The sequence below is a fragment of the Adiantum capillus-veneris genome, chromosome 14 (genome assembly GCF_014529385.1).
Source record: "Adiantum capillus-veneris isolate H3 chromosome 14, ASM1452938v2, whole genome shotgun sequence".
In the NCBI taxonomy this organism is placed as follows: Eukaryota; Viridiplantae; Streptophyta; class Polypodiopsida; order Polypodiales; family Pteridaceae; genus Adiantum; species Adiantum capillus-veneris.
In genome coordinates, this window is record NC_140944.1 from 3,489,516 (window position 1) to 3,514,253 (window position 24,738).

The 24,738-nt window shown below is 46.7% G+C and overlaps 1 protein-coding gene across 1 annotated transcript in view; it reads left to right on the forward strand.

The window, feature by feature from the left end:
• Nucleotides 1-24,738, forward strand: part of OVA2 (tRNA synthetase class I (I, L, M and V) family protein) — a 123,106-nt gene that overhangs the window by 20,144 nt on the left and 78,224 nt on the right. The window contains exons 3-6 of the mRNA XM_086528210.1: nt 3,568-3,722; nt 3,813-3,914; nt 4,466-4,535; nt 4,702-4,814. Of these exons, the coding sequence (XP_086384336.1) occupies nt 3,568-3,722; nt 3,813-3,914; nt 4,466-4,535; nt 4,702-4,814 (440 nt within the window). The remainder of the gene's footprint in view (nt 1-3,567; nt 3,723-3,812; nt 3,915-4,465; nt 4,536-4,701; nt 4,815-24,738) is intronic.

Here is a 24,738-nt window from a genome sequence, read left to right on the forward strand (position 1 = left end):
TTTGTGGGGTCGGCTCTTCTTCGCCTTCTTCTTACCTTTGCTATGACTGGGTCTTTCTCCTCTTCTTGCTCTTTCTCTCCTCATCATTGGACTCAGAGATAGAAGAACCGTTCGAGCTGTCAGAAGAGGATGAGAATGGATTGGAGACATCTTCGAACCTCACGTTTCTTTGCCTTCTTGGCATTCTCAAAAGTAGATCTCCGACCCAAGTAGCGTGTATAGTCTGCTACTCAACTCTGTTTCCCTGGTTGCTTCTTGGTCTTCATGAGTCTGTTGACTCGCCGTTCTATTGCTTCATCAATTTCATCCTCTTGAGTACACCTTTTGAGCCGGAGTCCTTGGTGTAGTTGTCTTCTTCGAGGACGACTTCAGAGGTGAGCGGATGGCGGTGCGCCATCTGGAGCGCATCTCGTCAAGCGGGTGCTTGACCAAAAATTTCGCATATTGAGGATCCTTGGAGTACTGAAGCATTTGTTGGGCACAAGTGTCAACCTGCTGTTGACGCAACATCTCCATCCTTTTGTACTTAGTAGGTGGAGATGCCCGTACTCTTCCGAATCTTCCAAAGGTGGACGATGTCTTTTGGAATCTTCATTATTCTCTCCCGAACGAGAGTGGTTGACTCAACAGTTTCCTTGTGGCGAGATTCGTCGACGTAATCCATGTGTGCTGTGAATAAAGGGATTGGATCCTTCATAGAAGAAGAACCCACTGAGCTCTAGTACCACTGGAACAGACTTGGACACTCCAAGCCGAGGATCTACCACAATGGAGTGAGTGTCCACACTCGCCGAAGCCATTATTAGTTACACAATAGAGTTTGTGATGGAGAGCACATGGGAGAATGCCTTCCCTTGTTGTCAGGATGGACGAACATCTTTTTCAGATGTCACTTAGTAGCTCCACTGTTGTAAAGTCCAATCAAGAGCTGAGAGGGTGTCTTAGAGTTTATCTGTTAAGTGTAGCGGAAGTGAATGAGACTTCCTTTTACTTCATGCGAGTCGTACAATAGACTAGAAAGAGAGAGAGAGAATGATACTGTGAGGAAAGGTGCTGTGAGAGAGAGAGAGAGAGAGCGAAAGAAAGAAAGAAAGAAAGTTCTATTAACGTCCTTGTCGAGGCCAAAGCTGGCCTATAGGACAAATCAGACACATCTAAGATTACAATCCACTTCGGGTATCACCAAAAGAAATGTGCATGTGCTAACTATCCTCAAAGCTCTCATGATTCATGAGAGTTAGATATTACAAATGGTAGATCACCACGTGCATAATGTGACTAGATGTGTGTGTATCATATACATGTCTTCTACAAGGGGGTGGGGTCTTGAAATCTTTGATGATGGCTTTTCCTCCTTCGTAGACTGCCCATTTTCCTTGTTTCCTTGTGTGTCTTTGACTTTGTCCAATTCCCTGGCTCCATTCTTTAGTTGTAGGGGTATCAATTCGTCTGAGATCCACATCGACACCAGATGGGGTCCCAAATCCCCCTTTAGGCCCCCCCCCCCCTCTATATCACTAGAGGGGTATTTGCTTTAGATTGCACAAAATGCTGATACAATGGTACTAGATGCTGAGATGCTGATGGGATCTTGCGGTGGATGCTTGGTTCTACGAGGCTAAAGGCCGGAATGCAAGAATGCTAGGGATTCCGGCTTTGATCTGCAATGGTGACGAGGCTATGGGCTGATCTGCTATCACCGATGTCAACGATGGACTGAAAACTGAAAAACGCTGGCTGATGTGAGTGCTCAAGTTTCCTTTTACTTGGCGAAAGGGAGAGCCTTCCTTAGAGTGAGAATGTGCAATGACCAAACAAAGAGAGTGGAAAACTGTGAGTGCAAAGTGCATGAGAGTGCTAAAGAGAGAGAGAGAAGAGACGACACCAGATTGGGTCCCAAACCCCCCTCCAAGGGCCCCCCTCTCTATTGCTAGAGAGGTATTTGCTTTAGATTGCACAAGTTTGGTACAATGGTTCTAAATGCAATGGTACTTGTCGACGACGGTGTCGGTGATGACGATGATTACTATGACGACGACGACGACGGTGTCGACATCGAGGTGGATGCTAAAGGCTGATCTGCTGAAAATAGAAAGCGCTGGGCACTCTGATGGGATTTGGGTCGTGCGGCAAAGCTAGTAGGCTGATTTGTCGCCGAAGAGGTCGAGGACGGCTGAAAACTGAAAAATGCTGGCTGCTTTATGGGCTGAAAACTGAAAACGCTGGTGGATCTGGGATCTACCATGACAGGGTGACCGCGGCAAGGTTTTGCTACGGTAATCGGGTGCGGGTTCTGTGAGGCTATCGCTAAAAACTGAAAATGCTGATGGCTGAAATCGCTGCAGTCCAAAACGCTAAGGTTCTTGCTGAGAAAAACGCCAAGGGCTGCTGGTCATGCGAGCACTGCGGCTGCTACTGGGTTCTGCTGCTCCTGGGTCATCTGCCTTCTATTGGCACTCCCTTGGCCTCCTTAAGGCTTATATAGGTGCGAGATGGTGGGTCGAGCAGTATTTGTTAAGCTCCAAGATTTTGGAATATGATAAGTCACTTATTAATAAATGACTTATAAGAGGTGTTTCACATGGAGTTGGGAAATTAGGTTCACGCGGTGGACTGAGTACTCATGCTAATGATCATGGGTTGTGCAATCAAAGGGTATGCAACTACTCTAAATGCCTGGACATGCAGGTTCTGCGAACAGGCTCACAAAAGTGCTAGAACACTTCCGAGGCTACCTAAACCCTAGAAGTAGGTACAGCTTGTCCACATGCACATAGGGTTAGATGTGCACGTGACAGGTGGCCATTCTAGCTATCTTTAGTTCTGAAAAAGGAAATCGTTTTATACATAAAATACTTGAAGCTCTAGAAAAAGGACACAAAGTCTTTTTCCTACCGAGTTGTGACATGTGACCACTCTCCCTATGTGTTAGGCATAAGGGGGACCACGAGCATTGCTTCTCCCCCCTGACTTGAGGTATGTGCAACTGTAGGTACTGGCATAATGAAGTAGCTCACCATCATGCTCATCCTTCTCCATAATAAGCAATCCCTTTGAAGAGAGCAAGGGGGCAATAAAAGGCAAATACGACTCTCGCAATGGAGCGGGAGTCGCTGGAGAGGGTTGAGGTATGAAGGAGGCAAGGCAATTGTTCTTGAATTCATATGCTTAAGGGAAAAAGCGAGACAAGAAAAACAGTTCAGCAAACTGAGTTGACATTCTATACCAGACGTGAGTTTTTTGACAGAAAAGTGGTCCTTACAGCTTTTGGTTTTTGCTAGGCACTTTACTTCTGATAGCAGGCGCACTTTGTAGTTATCTACTTTCAGCTGCACACGAGAAGGTTTCTATTAAGCTAAACAGAAACACCCCCCCCCCCCCCCCCCCCGCCCTCCCGCTCGCCCCTTGTTTTTGGCGTGTCTTTTATCAGAACTTGTTTTGCTAATAGAGGATAGAATATTTGGCAAGCGTTTATTAGCAACAAGTCTGTTTTCACGCTGACCAGACTCTTGCATGATTATTTTATGAGCATGTTCTGATTCTACTTAGTGTTTGATCTTTATTCAGAAAAAGAGAAAGAGGGTGGACAATACAAAGCTACGGTGGACTTGCCACAGACAAGTTTTTCTCTTAGAGCAAATTCTGTGGTTCGAGAACCAGAGATTCAAAGCCTGTGGGAGGCCAACAAGGTTTTGGAGAGAGTCTCAGAAAAGAACGATGGGGTTCGATCTGTTTTTTCTCTCATTATACAATTGAGTTGTATTTGCACTGTGTTCTATTCTTGAATTAATTTTGATCGTAATTACATGTAGAGCACATTCATCCTTCATGATGGACCTCCTTATGCAAATGGGGATCTTCATATTGGGCATGCCTTGAACAAGATCTTGAAAGATTTTATTAACCGATTTCAGGTTTTGTATATGCTTCTTCTCATTACTTGCAGCTATTCTCTGATTTCATCCCTAAGTTATTCCTCTATCTTGATTACCAATGACGTGCGTTGAGTTAGAAATAGTAAGGAAGCATTATCTTTTGTGTTGCAATAGATGCTAACAGCTTGAGTTGCTAATAGCCTAATTGTATCAACTAATCTCAAGTCAGTTCATTTGTTCTCCTTGCCGGTATCAAGTTTGTCTTGAAGAATTTAGATTCAACTCAGGTCAAAGCCATGCTACAACAAGAAAAACCCAATTTAGGACCAAGAAATAGAACCAGGTTAGCATTAAAAGGTTCTTTCTGTATCTTCTAATTTGCTTAGAACGCGAGCTCATTTTTAGTACATAGAAGGGGCAATGTCTTTGCATTTGCCCTTATGAAACAGTTTTATAAGAAAATCAACCTTGAGGCCTGTGTTTTTAGGATTGCAGTTACACCTTTGAGAGAACAGATTTTTTGGAGAGGACAAGGGGCACCGTATGTTGAAAATTTCTAAACAGAAGTTTACCTGTTTTCGCTGTAACAGTTGTTGCAAGGGCGGAAGGTGGTTTTCGTACCTGGTTGGGACTGTCATGGTCTTCCAATTGAACTGAAGGGTTGGTGTTTGTATATTCTTGTTTTCCTAGTCTCTTTAGTGGCCGTCTCAGTTTGGCTTCTTTTTAGCCCCATCCCAGTATCTTCAGAACTGGTCATCGATCAAATGGAAGTGATAAATGTAACTTTTGCATCAGCAAACCTAATTTTTTGCCCCTTTTTTTTCAGTACTGCAGTCAATGGAGCCAGAGGCAAGGAAGGAGCTGACACCTATCAAGTTGAGGAAGAAAGCTGCTCAATTTGCATTGAAAACAGTTGAGCAGCAGTGCAGATCATTTAAGGTAAAAAGCTAAGGTCTCTCATCTAATTGGTAATAATCCTGGCATTGAAAGGTTGAGCAGGTGGCATATTGCTGTTTCTTGAAAGGTTCAAGGGCATGGATAGCACAAGCAACTCCTGCTGCCTATGGAAATAGTCAAACTTCACACTCTGTCCCCTGTTGTTGTTGTCATTTTGACCCATTGATGAGTCAACTGATCATAGCATGTGGCCCGAAGTGAAGCGTTTACATTACCTCCAAAGGTGGTTCCAAAAGGTGGCACCATCCCACTACCATACATTTCTCGAAATTGTGGCCCAAAAGCCTAAAGAGTAGCCTTGCATATTACGCATCATACCCTCCGTGACTCGGCATAGAGGCCCCAAAAGCCCGTTGCCAACCTGCCATCCCCATAAAAGGAGGGACTCTCCCAATATGCCCAAGGTAATTGGGTATGCCTCTGGCTTCCACTGCTGCTGGAAAAGCTCTTGCTGCTGCATCTGCTGCTTGCTACTGCTTTTGCATCTACTTGTCTCCAAAAAGAATCGGCATCCTTGGTACTCCAGGACTTGCTGCCCTTGACCGAAGCCTTGATCTGGGCATTGTTAGGTGCCTTATGCTGCTTCCACTCCTTGATCACTGTCTTCATGGTGTGATCCTGCATGTGCTCTGCGTATTTGGAGTCTGTGGAATAATCAAGAGAGTATCCATGAGATTCCACATCATTGTTTGGATCGATAGAGTCACGATCCTCTTGATGGTGATCGCCTCCAATTTGTTCTTCACCTGCTTCTCCCTATCTCTTCCTTTACATGGACCTCAAACCTCTTCATACTTTTCCTCGTATTGATTGTTTGAAGGGATTGAAGCCATGATCAAGTCCGCTACTGATAATTGGATCTCATTGCCTATAAAAGAACAACCATCTGAGCTCTAATATCACTGAAATAGAAAGCTAGTTGAAATACAAGCGTAATATGCATCCTTCTGAACAGACTTGCATCTTACAACAGAACTGATAACGATTGGAACCACTCCTGCAGAGAGGCGGGCCCTTTGAGAGATACTCACCCTCTAAACAGGCACCCCTAGTGGTATTCTTTGCCCAGAGCGGTCACGTTTCAAAATGTGTATATCATGTGAGTCAACCCGAGAGGATTATTAATCATCCAAAATGTATACTTTTATGTATACATTAGAGGGAGGTGGGTTTTTAAAAAATAGGCTTGTAGTGTAAATATGGTATGTATATTGAGGTATTATGAATAACCTCTTGAATGCACGTGATATAGGGAGCTTTTGCTAAGTGACTGCCCAAGAGCAAAGGAAACAATAGGTGCACTGACCTTGGTTATGTAGCTCCTCGATTGCCAAAGCAATAACAAAGCTAAAAATAGGTAAAACTATAGCCCCACTAGGGGTTTCTCCGAAGAGTATGTGCTAAATGCTGCCCACGCTGCTTGGCATGTCAGCATTATGCCAGTACGCAGTTGCCACCGTACATATAGTCTGTATGGGGTTGGCATGTTAGCATTCGGTTGCGGGTGAGACTTCAATTTTGTGACATAATCTCTTGTATTCATTGTTTCTGCAATACAAAAGCAAATGTTACTTTGCTATTGGTGTGGGGGGTGCATATTTCCCATGGACACTCTTCTCACTCTTGGAATCGTAATATCTGCTGTTGGAGTAAAACTGTGCACCTTGGGCTTAGAAGAAAGAAAACATAGTGTTTGCAAGGTTGCAGTCACGGTATGCCTGCAAGAGGGTAGCTAATGCCTTTGGTGAAGGCTGTTACCACCCCTTGCATAGTGTTTCTTTGCATAGTTGTTATATTCTGTCCGATGAGGGAACTTCAAGTGCCAATAACCCTTTTTGTCCACAGTGTCCCATGGAATCCACAATGACAATGATGGGAACAATGATGTGCTAAAAGATGCACGCTGATGGGAAGAAGATGTGAAAGTGGTAGCGGAAAAGGTGAATCGGATGACGAACAGGGTTGATAGCGGTGAAGATTGCTGTTTCCAAGTGTGGAAAGCTGCAATCACTTGGGCTACTCGATCCAGATCTTGTCCAAATCTGGTATGACAGCCCATGCCCATGTTGTCGTAGATCTCCACCAAGAGTTGAATGGATAGTCTGTGGAAGGCCTAAACACAGGGTTTTGTTTTTTTTGGGGGGGTGTGTGTGTGAGGGGTGTGTGTGCACAAAAATGCAGCCAAAGGTGATCATCACCAAAGAAATGAAATGTTATACTAATGTCTTCAAAAGGCCAAAATGACCTATGAGACCAAAAGTTACACGGTCTAGAAAGCTATGAAAATAGAAAATAGAAAATGAACAGAGAAAATCTACAATCTAGGTCTGTCATACATTGATGAGTAGATGGGAGGGATAACAGAGTAAACATGGTGAATAGGGTAGGGGAGATGTGTCACGTGCACATCTCCTATGTGCATTTGGACAAGCTGTAACTCATCAAGATTGATAGATGTTTAGTATTAGAGTTTGCAAACTACTGAAACTGGTAAAACCTTGCATACAACTTGTCCAAGTTTTCTTGGGTTTAGGACAACCTAGGAAGTGTTCTGGCACCCTTGTGAGCTTGTACATAGGATGTACGGGCAAAATTTTAAAGAAGTTCCAACCAACTTATGGGACCTTGTCCAATGGGGGCCCAAGTCACTAGAAGTAAAGCAAGACCTGTGAGAGTGCGCATGTGTGGAAGCGTGAGAGAGGAGAGATAGAGAGACAGTAGACCACAAACGCAAGATATGGTGAAGAGAGGGCGATCAGCCCCCCATGACTACCACGAGCAGAAGACCCTCAGTACAATCAGTTTGTGATGGAAGTGGGTACCCCCCCTGGCCCTATAAATAGGTGCCCAAGGGGAGGTAGGGCAAATGCCTGGAAAATACCCCCACGACCCAACAAGAAAATGATATATGGAAATATATGTGGACGCCCCTGGACAAAAGTGGGCGGCCGAAACAGGAGCAACCTAGACTACGGGTGGCCAGCCCGGAGACATACTAGCCGTACAAGTATACCCTAGACCTGTGAAGCAGTAGAGCCGTGTAAGTCTTAACACCCCGTCACGTGACACATCCCAACCCTATGTGTCCGTGGACAAGCTACACCACAAGAGGGTTCAATCAGTTCCGTCAAGTATAGATTAGCAGTGATCTGGCACTTTTGTGAGTCTATTCGTAGACCGTGCATGCCCAATCACTTAGCATAGATGCATATCCTCCGGTTGCACACAACATGACCATCAGAGTTCCCATCAGAATCCATTAGCATCAGTTAGGGGATTTTCACTTATTAATTTTAAGTGACTTTCCAACAAAAGTAGGTAGGGCAATTTTGCTAAGTTAATATATAAGCAAACCCAAGTTAGCACCTACTGGCAAAAGAGGCAGCAGGAGCACCTTGCTCAACAGGCAACTTCTCAACAAGGCCAACCCCCGCGACTACTCTGGCGTTTTCTCCACAGAAGACCTAGCGTTTTTGCATCAGATCAGCCTTGGCGATTTGTGCACAGCATATCAGCCCCGGCGTCATCACGACACAGCAGATCAGCCTAGCGTTTTTGCATTTGCAGAACCCGGGTGACAAAAGGACCAATTTCAGCCCCTGGCGTTTTTGGATTTCAGCAGCAAATCAAGACCGGCATTATTCACCTAAAGTGTAGCAGATTCAGCCCGTAAAGACCATCAGTTTTCAGCCCTAAGAAACCTCATTTTTCAGCCAAGAAAACGCAGCCAAAACAGTCATTTTCAGCCACTGAAACAGTCCCGAAATTCAGCGATTAGAAGATCTCAGATTTCAGCCATCGTCGTCGTCGTCATCATCATCGTCATCGTCGTCGTCGTCGTCATCGGCCTAGACCAAGTTGCATAGTCCATTGCATACGCATTGTACACCTTTGTGCAATCAAAGTAGACCACTCTCGCCGACGAGAGTGGGGCCTTCGGAGGAGGGTTTTACAACCTCTCGGGTGTCGTATCTCTTCTCTCTCCTTCTCTCAGTCTCATTCACTTGCACGCACAATCCACTCACTTTGTTCGTGACCACAGTACTCTACAAGACGGAAGGCTCTCTCTTTCCCTAAGGACTAAAAGGAACCTTGAGCAATAAAGATCACTAATCTTGAGAAAAAACAACATTCATTCCCCTGCACCTAACACCCCCTCTCAACACTGGACCGCATGAGGCTGAAGATGTGAGGCAAATGATGAAGGTCGTGGGGGATTTTTTCCAGGCATTGCCCTACCTCCCCTTGGGCACCTATTTATGGGGGCAGGGGGGTACCCACGTCCATACACATCTGGTTATTGTGTATTGGGTCTTCTGCTCATGGTAGTCATGGGGGGATTGATCTTGCGTTTGTGGTCTCTCTCTCTCTCTCTCTCTCTCTCTCTCTCTCTCTCTTCGGCACACGCGCACTCTCACAGCCTTGTGTATCTTCGAAGACTCTGTGAAGTTTCCTACAGCATAAGCTGCATCGAATTGCTGTATGAAGGTCAAAGCCTTCAGTTGATCCTTAGCTCCTTTGAAAGTCTCAATCTTCACTCCCTGCCCACCTTCCTTGTAATCCTTAGGCTGACTCAGAGGAGTCACATTGTCATAAACAGGTGCCCACAAAAGTGGTGCTCCATGATTTTCCATTCCAGCACTCACATCACCTGTTTTACCGGTCATATCTGCATTTTGGGTATATGAATGGAAAAACAAGCCATACCAAATTGTGTTCAAGGCACTCTAAATTGACCATAGGCACCCTAAAAACTTGGTTGGACACCTATGTTCCCATACATAGGGTTACCCATGCCTGTTTGCATTGTCCCAAACACATTCCCTGGCATATAACTTGTGGAAGGTCCAACCATACCTTGAAACACTGAACCACCTCCAAAATAACCAGGGTATGAAGTAGGTAACGGAAGGGTCTAATGCATAGCCTGCTCATTACTCCCTTGACCATTTACAAACGGTTCTTGTCGAGGTAAAGAAAATTGCCTTGGATCAATGGATACCGTTGGTTGCTCAACCACATGGGCTTTCCCTTGAGCATTGGAAATCTCCTTTTCTTGCAACGGCTCAGTCCTGCCTTGTGTAGGAGCCTGAATTCCTATATAGGAGCCTGTAAGAACTCCTGCATCCTTGGTTTCTTAGCCAATTGCTAAAACATTTCCATGCAGCTACGTAGGTGAGCTCTGAACAACCTGTCCTCTTCTTGAAGAGGTGAAGGAACTTTCTTTGTGCCATGTGAGGAAGATCCCTCTTCAGGTACTTGGTCTCTCTTCTTTGCCATAATGACAAGCTCTGTGTTGCTTTCACCCACAACAATCCACGCTGCACTTTTGAAGAAAAAGTGACTATCCTGCCGATGGAACCATGTAACCGGCTTGTACACCGTAGAGGGCGGTACTAATTCAATTACCTGTTAACTTTACATAGAGCACTGATAAGAAAAGAGAACACAGACATAGTTTTTTTCTCATTTGTGAGGAAAGTCAACCGGGCTTCGTTTTTTCTCACTTGGCAGGGATTTTTACATGTGGGCATTTTTTAACCCCAAATGTGAGCTTGGATCATTATGAGTGAGGGCGCGTGTGAGAATCTGAACTTGCTCACCCGATTGTAGCCATGTGCTCCCTCAACTCCTCTCTTCACCCACGAGCCGCTTCGATCTTGCCTCCCGTTGCGATGCCCTAGACTCTAGTCATTTGGAGTCATTTGAGTTTACATTCTTGTTGGTTTTGGAGGCTCCATATTTTGCCATCTCTTGCTTTGCTCTAGTTATCTATTGACCTTTGTCCTGACTCCCGACTCCTTGTTTCGACTAGTTTCTACACTCTGTGGTTTTATGTTGCTCTCTAGTGTTTTAATTGCAAGTTGTTATATATATAGACTATTTTTTAGGGTGCTGTATGGTATTCCACATATGAATCTTCTGGCGGTCTAAATTGGGCTTATTTCGGGCTTCCATACCCGCTCGAATGAGACGCATGGTTGACGTATGGAAAAACTATGAGCACAGATGCGTCCAACGACTAGAATGTCACTGCACACACGAAGACCGACACCATGCAGGCCCCAAAGAACGGTTCCACTTTCGGTATTTTTTTATTCAATTAAGAACAGACGATCCGAACACATAGATCAAAGTCTCAGAAAGCTGTCCAAACCTGGTGAGGGCTGAAATTGTAGGTTTTTGACCCAATTCGGCAACATAACGACGCCAAATCCCTTGTAGGTCAAAAGTACTTGTCTAGGATGGATTCCCTCACAATTTAGAAGCTTTCTGGTGAGCTGTAACAGAATTTCAGCGTGCTGTAATTCTATGTTTTTCCATCGTCAGGTGCCCAAAGCCTTGTATAAGCATCCCAAGGCCTTCCCGAGGCTCCCTTGGCCTTCTCTTGCAATTTAGGTGTGAAACCCTAAACCTGCAGAAAAATACAGCGGTTGTAATTCTCTGTTTTGCATCGTTATTAGCGGAGCGAACACGTCTACACATGTCCCAAGGGTTCCCGCACGCAATGGGCCAGTCCCCCTATGATTTGGACGAGTTTTCATGCGAGAAAACTCTCCAAATTCGCAATCTTTCGCGATGGAAGTGTGCGTACCTGTGGGGGATTAGCAATTAGCTAATCCGGTTACTGTTCAGAAGGTTCTTGCCTTGGCAAACGCGCATAAACCCCCGAGAACTGTACATAGTCAATTGAGAAGCCCAAGTAGTGGGGCATTACCATATGTGCAAAGGGGATAGAGAGATGCACGAAAGAAAATCATCGCGCTACATGAGACAAAGGAGAAGGCAAGCTTTCCATTAAAGTTGTGAAGGTGTACCCACTACTCACACACACATTGTAGGTTACACTGATAAAAATCAACCATTTCTCCTAGTTTTGGACGCCTTCTCTTGGGATGATAGTCTTGGGAATGGGTCTTGACGTGTAGGTTGCTCTCCTTCTGCCATGTGTCCAATTTGCCCCTTTGGTTTAATTCCCTAGTTCCCACCAACTTACAAAGTTGTAAATGACTTGCCGAGTGGCCTAAATTCTCATATGGTGCACACAGGCTTCTATACTCATCAGAATTCAGTGCTAACTGGCCCGACCCTGACCGACCTGACCCCCGATGTGAGAAACCTGTTCGGCCGCAGCTGTTTCACACTGGCCATGCAATGTCCGCTTGCACCTTTTCAAGGGTTCCGGGGAAAACAAGTAAAAATAAGATAAATGAAAATATGTAGTACATATTTGAAGAAGGCAACAAGAAAAATACACCTCCTAGTGACACTGGCTCACAAGGAAAGCAAAGTGAAAGGTAAGCTGACATGAAGAAATTTAGTCAAGTTCAAAAAGCTACCAATGAATCATCAGGTTAAATCTGGTGCAATGCAGGTTGCACAAGAGGGGAGTCACTCTGCTCCTTTGTCACAGGTTACCTCGATGGGAATAAAGTTACTGATTGCTTTTGAGATTTCACGGATATTGACAAGCTGATAGTATTCTCTTCAATGACTTAATGTAAAGATGTACATTTGAAATGGAATTCCTAGAATGAATATGTGACATGTGGTCTCTCATGTGTATTGTTTGAGTACGTACTGGAAAGATGAAATGAGTGTAGAATTGATTTGATTATCTGAGGGGTGATGCGAATGTTATAGTAATGAGATTTAGTAGATCAAGACATTCGTGAAAACATCAGTGTGGTCTAGATATGATTACTAAATAAGTTACAATGATCATGACTCTCATCTAAGATCTCCATGGGGATAGTGATGTGAATGTGATGTGATTGTAGTCTTTGTGCAAGTGCTGGATAAGTGTAGTCTAGTATGATTGTACTCTGAGAGTGTGTCTACTGAGCTAGTTTTTGTCCTATGGCCGTTTTGCAACCGAAATTTAGGGTGATTACAATTCTTTCAAGAGGGGGAGATGTCACAAAATGATGACGGGGCACGCCCAAACTTGTAGATGTTGGTTGAGAGGACACTTGGGGGTTAGGGATTAAAAACCTAACCCTAAACAACTTGCAGATTATGGCCGTGTGGCCCAAAGAGGGTGAGGTTAAAAAACCTAACCCTACCCAATTGACAGAACCCGGCTGAGGAGCCTAAACCCTTTCAATATAAAAGAGGACCCAATAATTGCGCGGAGCGTGACACGAGGCTGCGCTATATGGATTTCCGTGTTTTGCGTTGAGTGTTAACGTGGCACATCGTACAGATTTCCACGTTTTATGGAGCAACCCTTTTTTTTTCCGAGAAAAAGATCCTTCTATTAGTTAATGAAACTGCCCATAGGGCTACAACCACCTCTTTAAGAGAGGGCTACAACAACCATGATGGGGAGACTCCTAATGAAAAAAAAAGCATATGTACAATGAGGCTAAATCAAGAAATGGTAGGAGGGAAAAGTCACACAGGTGGATGGTAGTGCCATCTGAGCACACCCTGGACCATGGGCCCAGGACGCCAGAGTCCAAGGAAAGCCTCTCTACGCTCCCGCATGCGGTCGGAGCTGCCCTGGAGTCTCTCGAGCTCTCTTCTGAGAGTGTGGATTAGCTCTAGCCAAGGATCGCGAACAGTCTCTGCTGGTGGTACAGGGTGAGCCTCAAAGATGCAGAAGCAGCAGACCCGCGAGATGAACCAGAGTGTGAGGCCACTGATGAGCTTCCAGCACTCCTCTCTCTCACTGCACCACTCCTGTGGAGTAAGCTCTGTGGCAGGTTGGAGTGTAGGTCGCCCCCCCTGCATCACTATCATCCTGCTGGTGGAAGATAGCTCAACTTGAAGTGCCGGGCCCGTGAGAGTGGACCAAGCAGCTGCCCCCCAAGTGTACTGCCAAGCCGTGGAAAGAGCAGGCATCAGCCGAAGAACATGAAGCCACACCTGCTGTGCCAAAGGACAGTCCCAAAGACAGTGACACTGACTTCCACAAGATGGTCACAAGCTGCACATACGGCCGAGAGACCACTATGTACAAGCTAGCTCCCAACTGCTGTAGCTCTGTGCGCGACCAACCACTGAAACAAAGTGACTCGCCTCGGTTGTCTGGAGTCCCACAACCTCTCCCAAAAAGCTGCCAAGAACTCAGCTGTCAGACCCTCCTCCTGCCAATGAAGTGCTGCAGCAGCACGGTGAGCCTCTCTCTGTGCTGCCAGTATGTGACGTCCCAGTCGAACAGTGTACTGAAAGAAAGGGACGCCTGGGTGGTCTGCAGAAGAGAAAGGGTCCCTCCAAAGTTACACTCCAAGATCCCACTGTACTCGTGCCAGTGGACAGCTCTCTTAAGCCCACAGTCTCGAGTGTCAAGTCTCAAGAGCTGCTGGGACAGGATCGATGACACAAGTCCTTCCACAGATGCCCACCACTCGAATCCTCTGAAAACAACACTCTGCCACTTTCAAGGCCTCTACTTCAACTTGCTATAAGCATCCCCCACCCTGTAACTTGAAAAACAGGGAGGGTAGTCTCTGAGCAAGCATGAACTGAGTTGAGAACCTCCAGTCGCGTGAAGGCTCCCATCCATCTGGGCGCTGCTGGCTCGAGAGGTGTGAGCCACTCAACTGGTACTGCCTCTGAGATGTCTTGGCACATGCTTTGCACCCCTCTCATGCACTATAGCTGAAAGCCCTGCAGCTCCTCTGACAAGCTTGAAAACTGTAACCAGTCACCTAAAGAGCGTGCTGGACCTGCTGCCATGGGACCCCAGGAAACATGAGGCAGACTACCAACCAAGTGGCCTTTTTGAGTGCTAATCATGGGGTTCCAAACAAGGGGCTGTCTCAGGCGCTCCTCCGTGCAAGTAGGCTGACGCTGCTCCAGGCCTTGCCGCAAATGCTCCCAAGAGCGAAGCAAACTCACAGCGAAGCGGTCCTCCAGTCTCCTGCTCAAGCCAACTCTGCGCATCTCTGTGAAGATCCATCTGGTCGAAGGTCGCCAGGGGCCTCCAGCTTGAGGCACCCTAGCACGAAGCCGCTGTAGCAAGAGCTCCTTCCAGGGCTCCTCACCTGGAAGAAGTCCTCTGACGATGAAGGACTCTGCTCTGCTGTGCTGGGTCTATGATCCCAAGCCCTCCCTGAGAACAAGGAAGAGTGATGACCTGCCAAGCCACTTTGGCCCGGGCTATCTGAGTGTCACGCCCTGACCAAAGGAAGTTCCTGATCAGCCTCTCTACTTGGCTGATACAAGAACTCGAGAAGATCCAGCAAGAAGTGATTTACCACATAGTAGGCAACAACAACTGGTTGGGCACTATAACTCTGCCTTCGAGAGAGTCTTGCGGAGCTCCAATGTAACAACTTCCTCCTGATAGATAGGAGGAGGGGATCAATCTGCTGCTCGGGAGACAAGTTCAAACCAACCTGACAGCCCAAGTACTGAACTGCAGTCCCTGGGGGAATCCACATGAAACCCTCACTTGGCATCCAATCGGGTGTAGGAGCACTACTAACCGAGAAAGCCACTGTCTTTCTCCAGTTGATCAGTGCGCCAGATGCACAACAGAAGGTCTCTAGAGCCTGCTCACACTTGTGAAGGTTGGCCTCTTGGCCATCCAAGTACAAGGCTGAGTCGTCTGCAAACTCAGCGTCCAGTAGCTCATCTCCCCGAACAGGAAGTGCTAAGCCTCGTAAACCAACCTGCTGTGACACCAAAAACCTGCTCATCGCCTCAGTATAGAACAGAAAGAGGAAGAGGGCAAGATGGCAGCCCTGTCTGACCGAATGTGTGAGCATGAAACGATCACCTCTACCTCGTGACAAAAGTACCTGACTGTGTGCTCGTCTGCACAAAGCTGACACCCCTTTGATCCAAGCATATGAGAAGCCCATCCTGCGTAGAGTGCCCTCCAGAAAGTCCCAGTCAACTCTGTCGTAGGCCTTCTCAAAATCAAGAAGAAGAATCACCAGATCCTCACCACGGATTCGCGCTAGGACAGAAGCCTCCCAAAAAGTAAAGATGTTGTCAAGGATACTCTGCTCCTTGACAAAACTTGTCTGAGTCCCATGTATAAGGCTCTCTAGAGGTGGCTGAATCTTCAAACTCAGAGCCTTGGCAAGAATTTTGTAGGTTGAGTTGAGGATGGTGATGGGGCGCCACTGTCGAATCTCATCCAAGGAGCCACCCTCCTTGGGAATGAGGTAGATCAGGCCCTCATTCATGCTGTCAGGCATCTCTCCTGTGTGCAAGATGTACTGAAAAGCACTACAGAGATCTGGGGCAAGCAAGTCCCAATACTCCAAGAAAAAACTTGGAGTCAAGCCATCCTCACCTGGATAGCCACCCCGGGGGAGTGCACTAAGAACCGTGTGCAACTCCTCAAGCTGAAGTGGTAGCTCAAGCCTTTGAGGCATCTCCTCAGTCACAAGACAAGGCATCTGTGCCCACACCTGCTCCTTGCATGCATCTTGACGCTCTGATCGAGGCTCTGCAGACAGTAACTCACGGTAAAAGTCAGTAGCAACTGCATGCATGCCCTCTGGCTCAGAAGCAACTGACCCGTTGGGCCTCCTCAACTGACTGACCTTGGCATGCGTATGACGAGGTCCCACTGCCTCAAAGAAAGCACCAGTCACTCTGTCACCCACCTGCGTCCACTGAGAAGCCTGTCGATGGAAAGCAAACTCATGGCGCCACTCCTCTGTGCTAACAAGCTCCTGGCGCGCCTGCTGTAACTGCTCCTCCAACCAAGGACTGTCTAGATGCTGCTCCTGCATCCTCTGCAAGGAAGCAACGTCCCGTCGGAGACGCTGCTCCTCCTCTCTCGCTACAGCCAAGCGAGCCAAAGACTCCTATAGAAATAATCGACTAAGCTGAGCTAGTCCTGAGGCCACTTTGTCAGTAGGAGAATCCTGCATGTCTAATCTCTCTGTCCAAAGAGCCTCCACTCGCTCTCTGAGTGTAGAAGACCCTCTCAGGGATGCGAAGCATCGTGCTCCCCCTCCTCTGCCTATTTGCCACTGTGAGGATCACTAGTGCATGGTCCGAGAGGAAGTCCCTGCCAGAATGCCAACTGTCCCAACCAAGTCACAGAAGTGGTCACTAGTGTAGAAGCGATCTATCCGCGATAAAGATTCACTCCTCCCACTCTGCGGTCCGAACGAGAGAAGGCCAGGCTGTCTGGGGGCCTCACAAAGCTAGAGTGCTGCCACACATCCGAAACCCTCAGAGTCATACAAAACCTCTCCCAAGCTGCCAGCTCAACTCCATGCACAGTAGCATGGCTACCACCAATCCTGTTAGAGGGGTCCTCCAACATGTTGAAGTCACCCCCTATGCACCACTGCTTTGCCGCGGCAGAGTCAAAAATTTGTGACCAAAACTCTACTTGTGCACTCGCCACATTGGGCGCATAGATGTTCAGGAAGCCCACAAGGCAACCCTGAACCTGCATAGTGATCCACTGAGCCCTACCTGGCACAATAATCCATTTGCCCACAATGGCCTGTTGCAAAGAATCCGCAATAGTCATACATACCCCACCCTGGATGCCTCCAAGTCCAAAAGCAGCTAACCAGAAAGTATCATATCGTCCACGCAAAAGCTGACCACATCGTCTAATGCGGCTCTCACACAGATGATGCTCTTGTAGCATAAGGAGGTCAATCTCTCCTCCCACAAGTCATCGCTGAAGCTGCTGACGCAGTCGGCCCCTCTGACGCTGAAACTGGGGCCCACCTAATCCCTGCACGTTCCATGAGACGATCCTCATGGGGAGCAAGAGAGAACAGATGCCGCCGCAGCAGCTAAATGTGCTATCTTCGAGGCTGGCTTGAATGGAGAGTAATCCGCATCCGAGCGTCCTCTAGATAGGCGTGACTGCAAAGAGTGCTTGGCCCAAGCCCAAGTAGACCGAGCCGTGCGTAAAGCAACCTCCTCTGTCCAGGAGTCCTCATGAATGTGTACATAGCATGGTGGGCACTGCGTATCAACAAAGAAGTGAACCACAATGTGTCTACATCCTGCTGCATCTGGAGGGGTCACAACAAACTTGGCCAATGGCCAAAGATTCTGAAGCATGTTTGTAACTCCTAGGTCTCCCATGTGGTGAGAGAACTCTAGGGCCTGTGTCTGTAGCCACTCCAACACTGAGTGGAGAGTCCACTTAGTCTGGTCCCTGCCGCAATGAGGAAAAGAGAAGCAAACCGTCGAGTCCAAGGCCTCTATCCCCCTCGCTGGAAGGAACAGAACATGAACCCTGAAGCAGGCTGCCTCAAGGTCTGGTGAGGAGTCGCCGAGAAAGCGTGTAAAGTTGTAGGCAAAGAAGTCCCATCGGCGCTGAATGTCGAAGCTCGTCAGACCACGAGGGACTGCTGCAAAAGGAGATGTCTATACCAGAAGAGGGGTCACAAGAAAGGCTGTCCCTCTCTCGCCAAGCGACTCGCGGCAAAGGCGCTGCCAAGAGATCTCCTAGCAGCCGAGGATGGCCCTGCCCCTGGGTCGACTGTGAGACTAGAGCGGGAGGGGGGGGGGGGGGAGAAGAGGGGCGAGGGGCAAAGGTAGAGGGGCGAAAAGGAGAGGCGGCATGGCGGGGGGGGGGGGGGGGGGGCTCGGGGGGAGGGGCGCTGTTGAGGGTGAAGCTGAGGTGGAGGCTGAAGCAGGGACCTTGTCCTGCTCAAGAGGACCGAATCGGTTCCCCGTGGGAACCCACTGCTGCTGGGCAGGCGCCTGAGGACCACTCTGAGTGCCAGGCTATCGCTGTGGCCCTTGCCGTCGTCAACCACGAACCTACTGCCATCCCTTCTATTTGAAGAATGAAGAGGAGCATAGGCGTCACTTGACCATTGTGTTCGAAGAACTACGTAGTCACAGATTACTTGTCGATCCTAAGAAAAGTGAATTCTTCCTGGAAGAGATCCACTTTCTTGGCCACATAGTGTCAAAGGATGGTGTGAGAATGGATCCTGCAAAGGTCGAAGCTATTAGACATGGCCAAACTTGAAGACTGTGCACGATGTCAGAAGCTTCTTGGGATTGTGTTCCTACTATAGAAGGTTTATCAGGAATTTTGCAGAGATAGCATCACCTCTTCACGCTTTGCAAAAGAAAAAGGTCACTTTTAGATGGATCCAAAAAGAGATTTCAGCTTTTAGTCTCTTAAAGGAAAAGTTGACTTCAGATCCAATAATTGTTTTGCCAGATCTCAGGAAGTCATTTGTGATCCAGTATGATGCGTGTGGCAGTAGCAACGGAGCAGTGCTAATGCAAGATGGACGGGTAGTAGCTTATGAAAGCCGAATTTTGCAAAGGCCAGAGAAGATTTTGCAAGTCTATGAGAAAGAGCTCTTGGCCGTGATTTATGCGCTTTCTAGCTGGAAGCACTACCTCCTAGGTGCTGATTTTGTTGTCCAAACAGACCATTGGACCTTTTGATACTTCTTGACACAATCGAAGTTATCTGAAAAGCATATGCGATGGGCAAAGATTCTTTCTATTTTACATTTCCAGATTATGCATGTGGAAGGCAAGAAGAATGTTGTGGCTGATGCGTTATCAAGGAAGCCACAAATTTCAGCTGTGTCAATTCCTTATCATCATGAGTTGGATGACATGAAGGAACAATATGCTACTGATGAAGATTGTGCAAGGATTTTTGAACAGTTGCAAGACGGGCAACATCATGAGCACTACCTTCTCAGAGATGATTTTATGATGATGCATGGCATACTTTGTGTCCCTAGGCCATTGCGACATAAGGTCACGGTAGAAAGTCATGTCCCACCGTATGCAGGGCATCGTGGTATCGATGCGACAGTCAAAGCGGTAGAGACATTCTTCTATTGGCCTACCTTGAGGAGAGATGTGGATGCCTTTGTGCGAGATTTGCCAAAAGGTCAAGTTTGACAGGCAAAAGGCACCAGGGTTGTTACAACCACTGCCGATTCCGGATAAGCCATGGGAAAGCATTGCTATGGATTTTATCTTTCATCTTCCAAGAACCCCAACAGAGAATGATAGTATATGGACCATTATTTGCAGGTTCAGCAAGCAAGCCCATTTTATCCCTGTCAGGAAGAAGATAAAATCTGATCAGATGGCACGCTTGTTCATGTACAATGTGTTTAAGTACCATGGTATGCCACAATCGATTGTCAGTGATTGTGAACCTCGCATGACAAGTTTGTTTTGGAGAGGATTGTTTGAGAACATGGGCACTACGCTCAAGTTCTCGTCTTCGTTTCATCCACCAACTGATGGACAGTCAAAAGAGGCTAATTCTAGTGTCTTGGATCTGCTAAAATGCTATGTGTCAGATAATAAGGGCAAGTGGAAACAGTATTTGCCTATGCTTGAGTATGAGTACAATAATACGGTGCATTCGTCGACTGGCAAGGCACCTTTTGAGATTGTTGAAGGCGGCAAAAAGGTTCCTCCCATTTTGCATACAAAGGACAAGATCTTTGAGGTAGATCGATATGTTGAGAACATAGATGAAATGTACAAGAAAATTAAAGTTGCCTTGGAGAAGACTTAGGCAAAGCAGAAAAAGGCTGCTGATCGTCAGTGTCGTGAATTGCTGTTGTCACCTGGTGATTGGGTTCTGTTAAGGTTTGAAAAGGCAAGGTTAAAGAAGATGAAGGACAAGGAAAGATTATTTCCGAAGCTCAGCATGTGTTACTATGGGCCTTTTCAAGTGCTTGATAAGATCAAGGATGTGGCTTACAGGCTGAAATCGCATGATACGTGGAAGATTCATAATGTGTTTCATGTGAGTCTTCTAAGACCCTTCGTGGGTGCTGTGCCAGAAGATATGCTAGATGAGGATCAGCTAGAAGTTGAGGAACTTGATGAGATCCTAGTACGTGAGCAAGTTTTAGCACATAAGGACAGAAAAGTTAAAGGATAGGTTGCAAGACGCTACTTGGTGAAGTTCAAGAACTATGCACCTATGGATGCAAAGTGGATGGAAGAGCATGAACTGTCAGAGTCACCAAATGTATTGCAGCTTTATCTTGAAGCCTTTGGGTTACAGCCTACTTATGCCCCAACCCAACGTGTGCAAAGGAGGGGTAATGATAGAGCTAGCAAATCAAATGTATATATGAATTTAGTGTAATAGATGGAAATGACAAAAGTATGAAGGTCTCATTAAGTCATTTATATCCATGTGTTACAACCTTTCTTATGGATATATGCAATGATAAAAGAGTGCTAACAACACAAGATCATCAGTGGCGTGTATTTATGGTATGCAATCGAGGACGTTTGCGATTTCAAGAGGGGGGTATGTCACGAGGACGTGGCAACTGTTAACTATGTCACGAGGACGTGGCAACTCCTAACCTTAGTTGTTGGTTTCTTTCCAATGATTTTTGTTTAATTTTTGAGACTCTCTTTTTGAAGTTGCAAATGGTCGGACATTGTATGGCCAATGTGAACGATAGTTTCATCTGTAGACGGGAAGTTGGTCGGCAGTGAAATTCGTATAGTAAAAGGATTCTAGGCTCAGTTCAAGATCATGTAGGTCCCCCCGTCACACTTAGCAAGTTGGTGAATACTAGGAAGTGAACTCAATAAAGGCACAATGCCAAGGTAGGGTCACCAAAGGAAAATACCCGACAGTTGGGCCACATTGCATTTTTGGATGCGGTCCCAATGGGGATAGATGGTAAGATGATCAGTGGGAGTCCAACGGAAGCATCCCCTAAAATTTAGGAAACTACTATTTTCGACCATAAACTCTGTTCGCGTTGTTACCTCCGGAATGACAAGGGGAACATTTTAGAACTCTGCTGCAAAGTCAATTGGGCAACTAGTCGGGAGATTTTTAAGGGAGAAGCCCAAAACGGAAAATTGCCTGTAAATGTGCCAAGTGGCACTTTCTGGTGCAATTTCCTCATGCAGAAGAAGAGGGCGCTCGATTTCTAGCTGGGAGGGCTCATTTGCAAGCTCTTGCCACAGGTTAAGAGCTATTGACTACAAGCTTTCTCTCTCATGTACAGTGTAGTGCAAGAAGTCATGTCGTGCACACCCTACACTGCTCTCTCTTTCCCCTACCTACAGTAATGTGATGCCCCACAAGAGGGCTCTTCATTTGACTCATGTATAGATGTGTGGTCATATGCGTTTTCTCTGAGGCAAGAGCCTCTCTGAGTAGGAACAGGAGTAGCTAACTGCTACTCCAAAAGCAGATACTGGTGAGGGTGATAATCTCGCCGTACAGGTGCGTTTTCAGCGCTGGTTATGTGCTGAATTTGGACTGTTTTTCGGCCATACAGATGCCAGAACCATTGGGAACAGTGTCCCACTGTTAGAGGAGAGTTCAGGGACTGTTTAGGGCTGAAAACAGGGCAAAAACCAGTAAATACAGCGTGCTGAATTTATTGTTTTTGGGCAGAAATCAAAGGGTTTATGCCAGTGGAAGCGAGTTCCAGTAGGGGAATTGATAGCAGGGGAATTGATTTCGGGCAAGTTTTGGGGTTGTTATGTTGTTGAAATTTTGCCAGAACAGGTGGTATCTAGATGGATACAAGTTAAGAATTCCCAAGACTCTTCTTGTAATTTACCCTCTTAAGTATAAAGAAATATAGAAAGGGGCGCCAATTTTGGGGCCTACAGGTTGTTGGCGCCTGCTCGGAGCTTTCTAGCTTCCGAGCCGTGTGTGTGCTTTAAGTGTTCATTCCCGTCGCAGGTTACCTTTCCAAAGTTATCTCTCTGTGTGAAACCGGCCTGTTCAATCCAAAAAGGGCGGTACACTTTACTTCAAACCTTGATTTAGCTTTCACCCATTATTAGTCGTCTATTTTACCTGCGCTATAGTGACACAAGCGAGGGGAATGGGATACAGATGCTAGAATGCACCTGTATGAGAAGACGGACACCAGATTGGCCCCTAACTTAGGCGCCCCTTTCGGTATTTCTTTATTGTTCAAAAGAGGGAATAAACGCTGTGGTTCCCTACAAGCTGCCCCGCACAAACTCGGCTGAATTTCCACTGTTCCAGCCCGATTTCGGCAGCATAACTGTACTAGAACCCTTCACGGTCAGTATTCCCACGCATTAAATGACTTTCCCGACGCATACGGGCACTTTGCAAAACCTGGCGAGAATCTGCAGCACGCTGAATTCTCTGTTTTCAGCCCTGAAAATGCGCCAGATCACCTGTACAGCGGTCCCCTTGCGTCCCCGAACCTCCTGGGGGTATTAGGGTCCGTTTAGGGCCAAAACCCTAAACCTGCAAAAATACACAGCAGGCTGTAATTTGCTGTTTCGGGCTCCGTTTCGCGTGCCGGTCGCATCCGTAGCAAGTCCTCGAGCTCCCGCACCTGTAGGGCTACTTGCCCTTTGAATCGGACGAGATTTCTGGCTTGAAACCTCTCCGAATTCACCTGTACCTGCGGGGGCATTAGCCGCTAGCTAATCCAGTACCTGTGCAAGAGGCTCTTGCCTAGGCAATCGCGCATGAACCCATACAACTGTACATTGGTCAAATGAAGAGCCCACTAGAGAGGCATAACATACTGCCAAAGGGGAGAGAGAGGGCAGTGCGTAGCGTGCAGGGCATCACTCCTGGCACCGCACTGTGCATAAGAGGGAAAGCAAGCACTCCATAGCTCTTAACCTGTGACAAAAAACTGCAAATGAGCCTCTCCCAGCTTAAAATTCAGCGCCAACTCTCTCTTGCATTAGAAACTGCACTAGAATGTGCCACTTGGCACATTTATAAGCATTTTCCCGTTTCGGGGTTGCCGTCTAAAAATATCCCAACCGGTTGCCCAGTTGACTTCACGGCAGAGTAAGAAAATGTTCCCTTTGTCATTCCGGAGGTAATGACGTCAACACATTTTCAGGTCCCAAAATAGCAGTTCCCTAAATTTTAGGAGATGCTGCCATTGTATCTTTCTAGGTCATCCGACCCTCTTTGTACACTGGGGCCACATCCAGAACTGAAATGTAGCCTCTGTAGCAAAGGATTTCACTTTGGCTAGTCAATGACCCCACTTGGCTAACCATAGTCCTTGTCCAACCTTAGTGCTCTCTTGCCCTCAGGCCTGGACTCCCTCTGGACAGTTCCACACTAGCTATGCAATGCAGGGCAGTTAGATTTCCCGAGGGGTGTTTCCAAAAAGTGGTGTTTCCAAAAAGTGAAAGTAAATAGATAATAAGAAAGAAATAACAAAAAGGATAGATAGTAGTCACACGCTGGTGACACTGTGTGTGTCTAAAGTAAAGAATTTCGGGTGAAAGCCAAAGTCTACCGCCCTACGGGCCGGTTTCAGCAGGCTGTACGGATGATCACAAATTACGCTGACATACTGACGTGACAGGCGTACGGATTTTCGTGATTTGCAATGGTTGCTTTAAGTGCTAGCTTTTGGGACTAGATACTTTGGACTTGAAGCTTTTTATGTAAAATGCTTTTGATGGCCTTTAAATATGACCTTTATGCTCACTCTCTGGCATTCTACTTCTAGGAGATGCAGAGCTGTGCTGCCAGTGTTGTACTGAGTTGAAGCAATATAAAGAAACACTGAAAGGGAGGCGCCACAGTTTGGGGCCAATGCTCTCTTGGGGTGGAAACTGTCACTTCGTGTCTCGTATGTAGTGCATATCTTTCAATTTAGTTATTTTAAAGTGACTTAAGTTTGTTCAGTCTGTTCTTTTCCGTTGGCACATGGTGCCAGTTTGTTACAATCAATACGCCATAGATCGAGATTTTGCAGACGTCTTCGATTGGTTGCAGAGTGGGGAGATAGTTGCGGGCTATGCTCTAAAAGGATGGTTATTAAATGCAAAAGACAATGTTGTGTGTTACTCAGGGTTTGAGGAACAAGGTTTTGACAGTGCCATTGTCCACCTTTTGCTGGGCTTATGGCATTGACACCACCTTGAAAGATATGGAGAAAATCTCAAAAAGGATGTGGACGATTTTGTTCGCAATTGTTTGGTGTGTCAAAAGATCAAGTTTGAATGGCACAAGGCC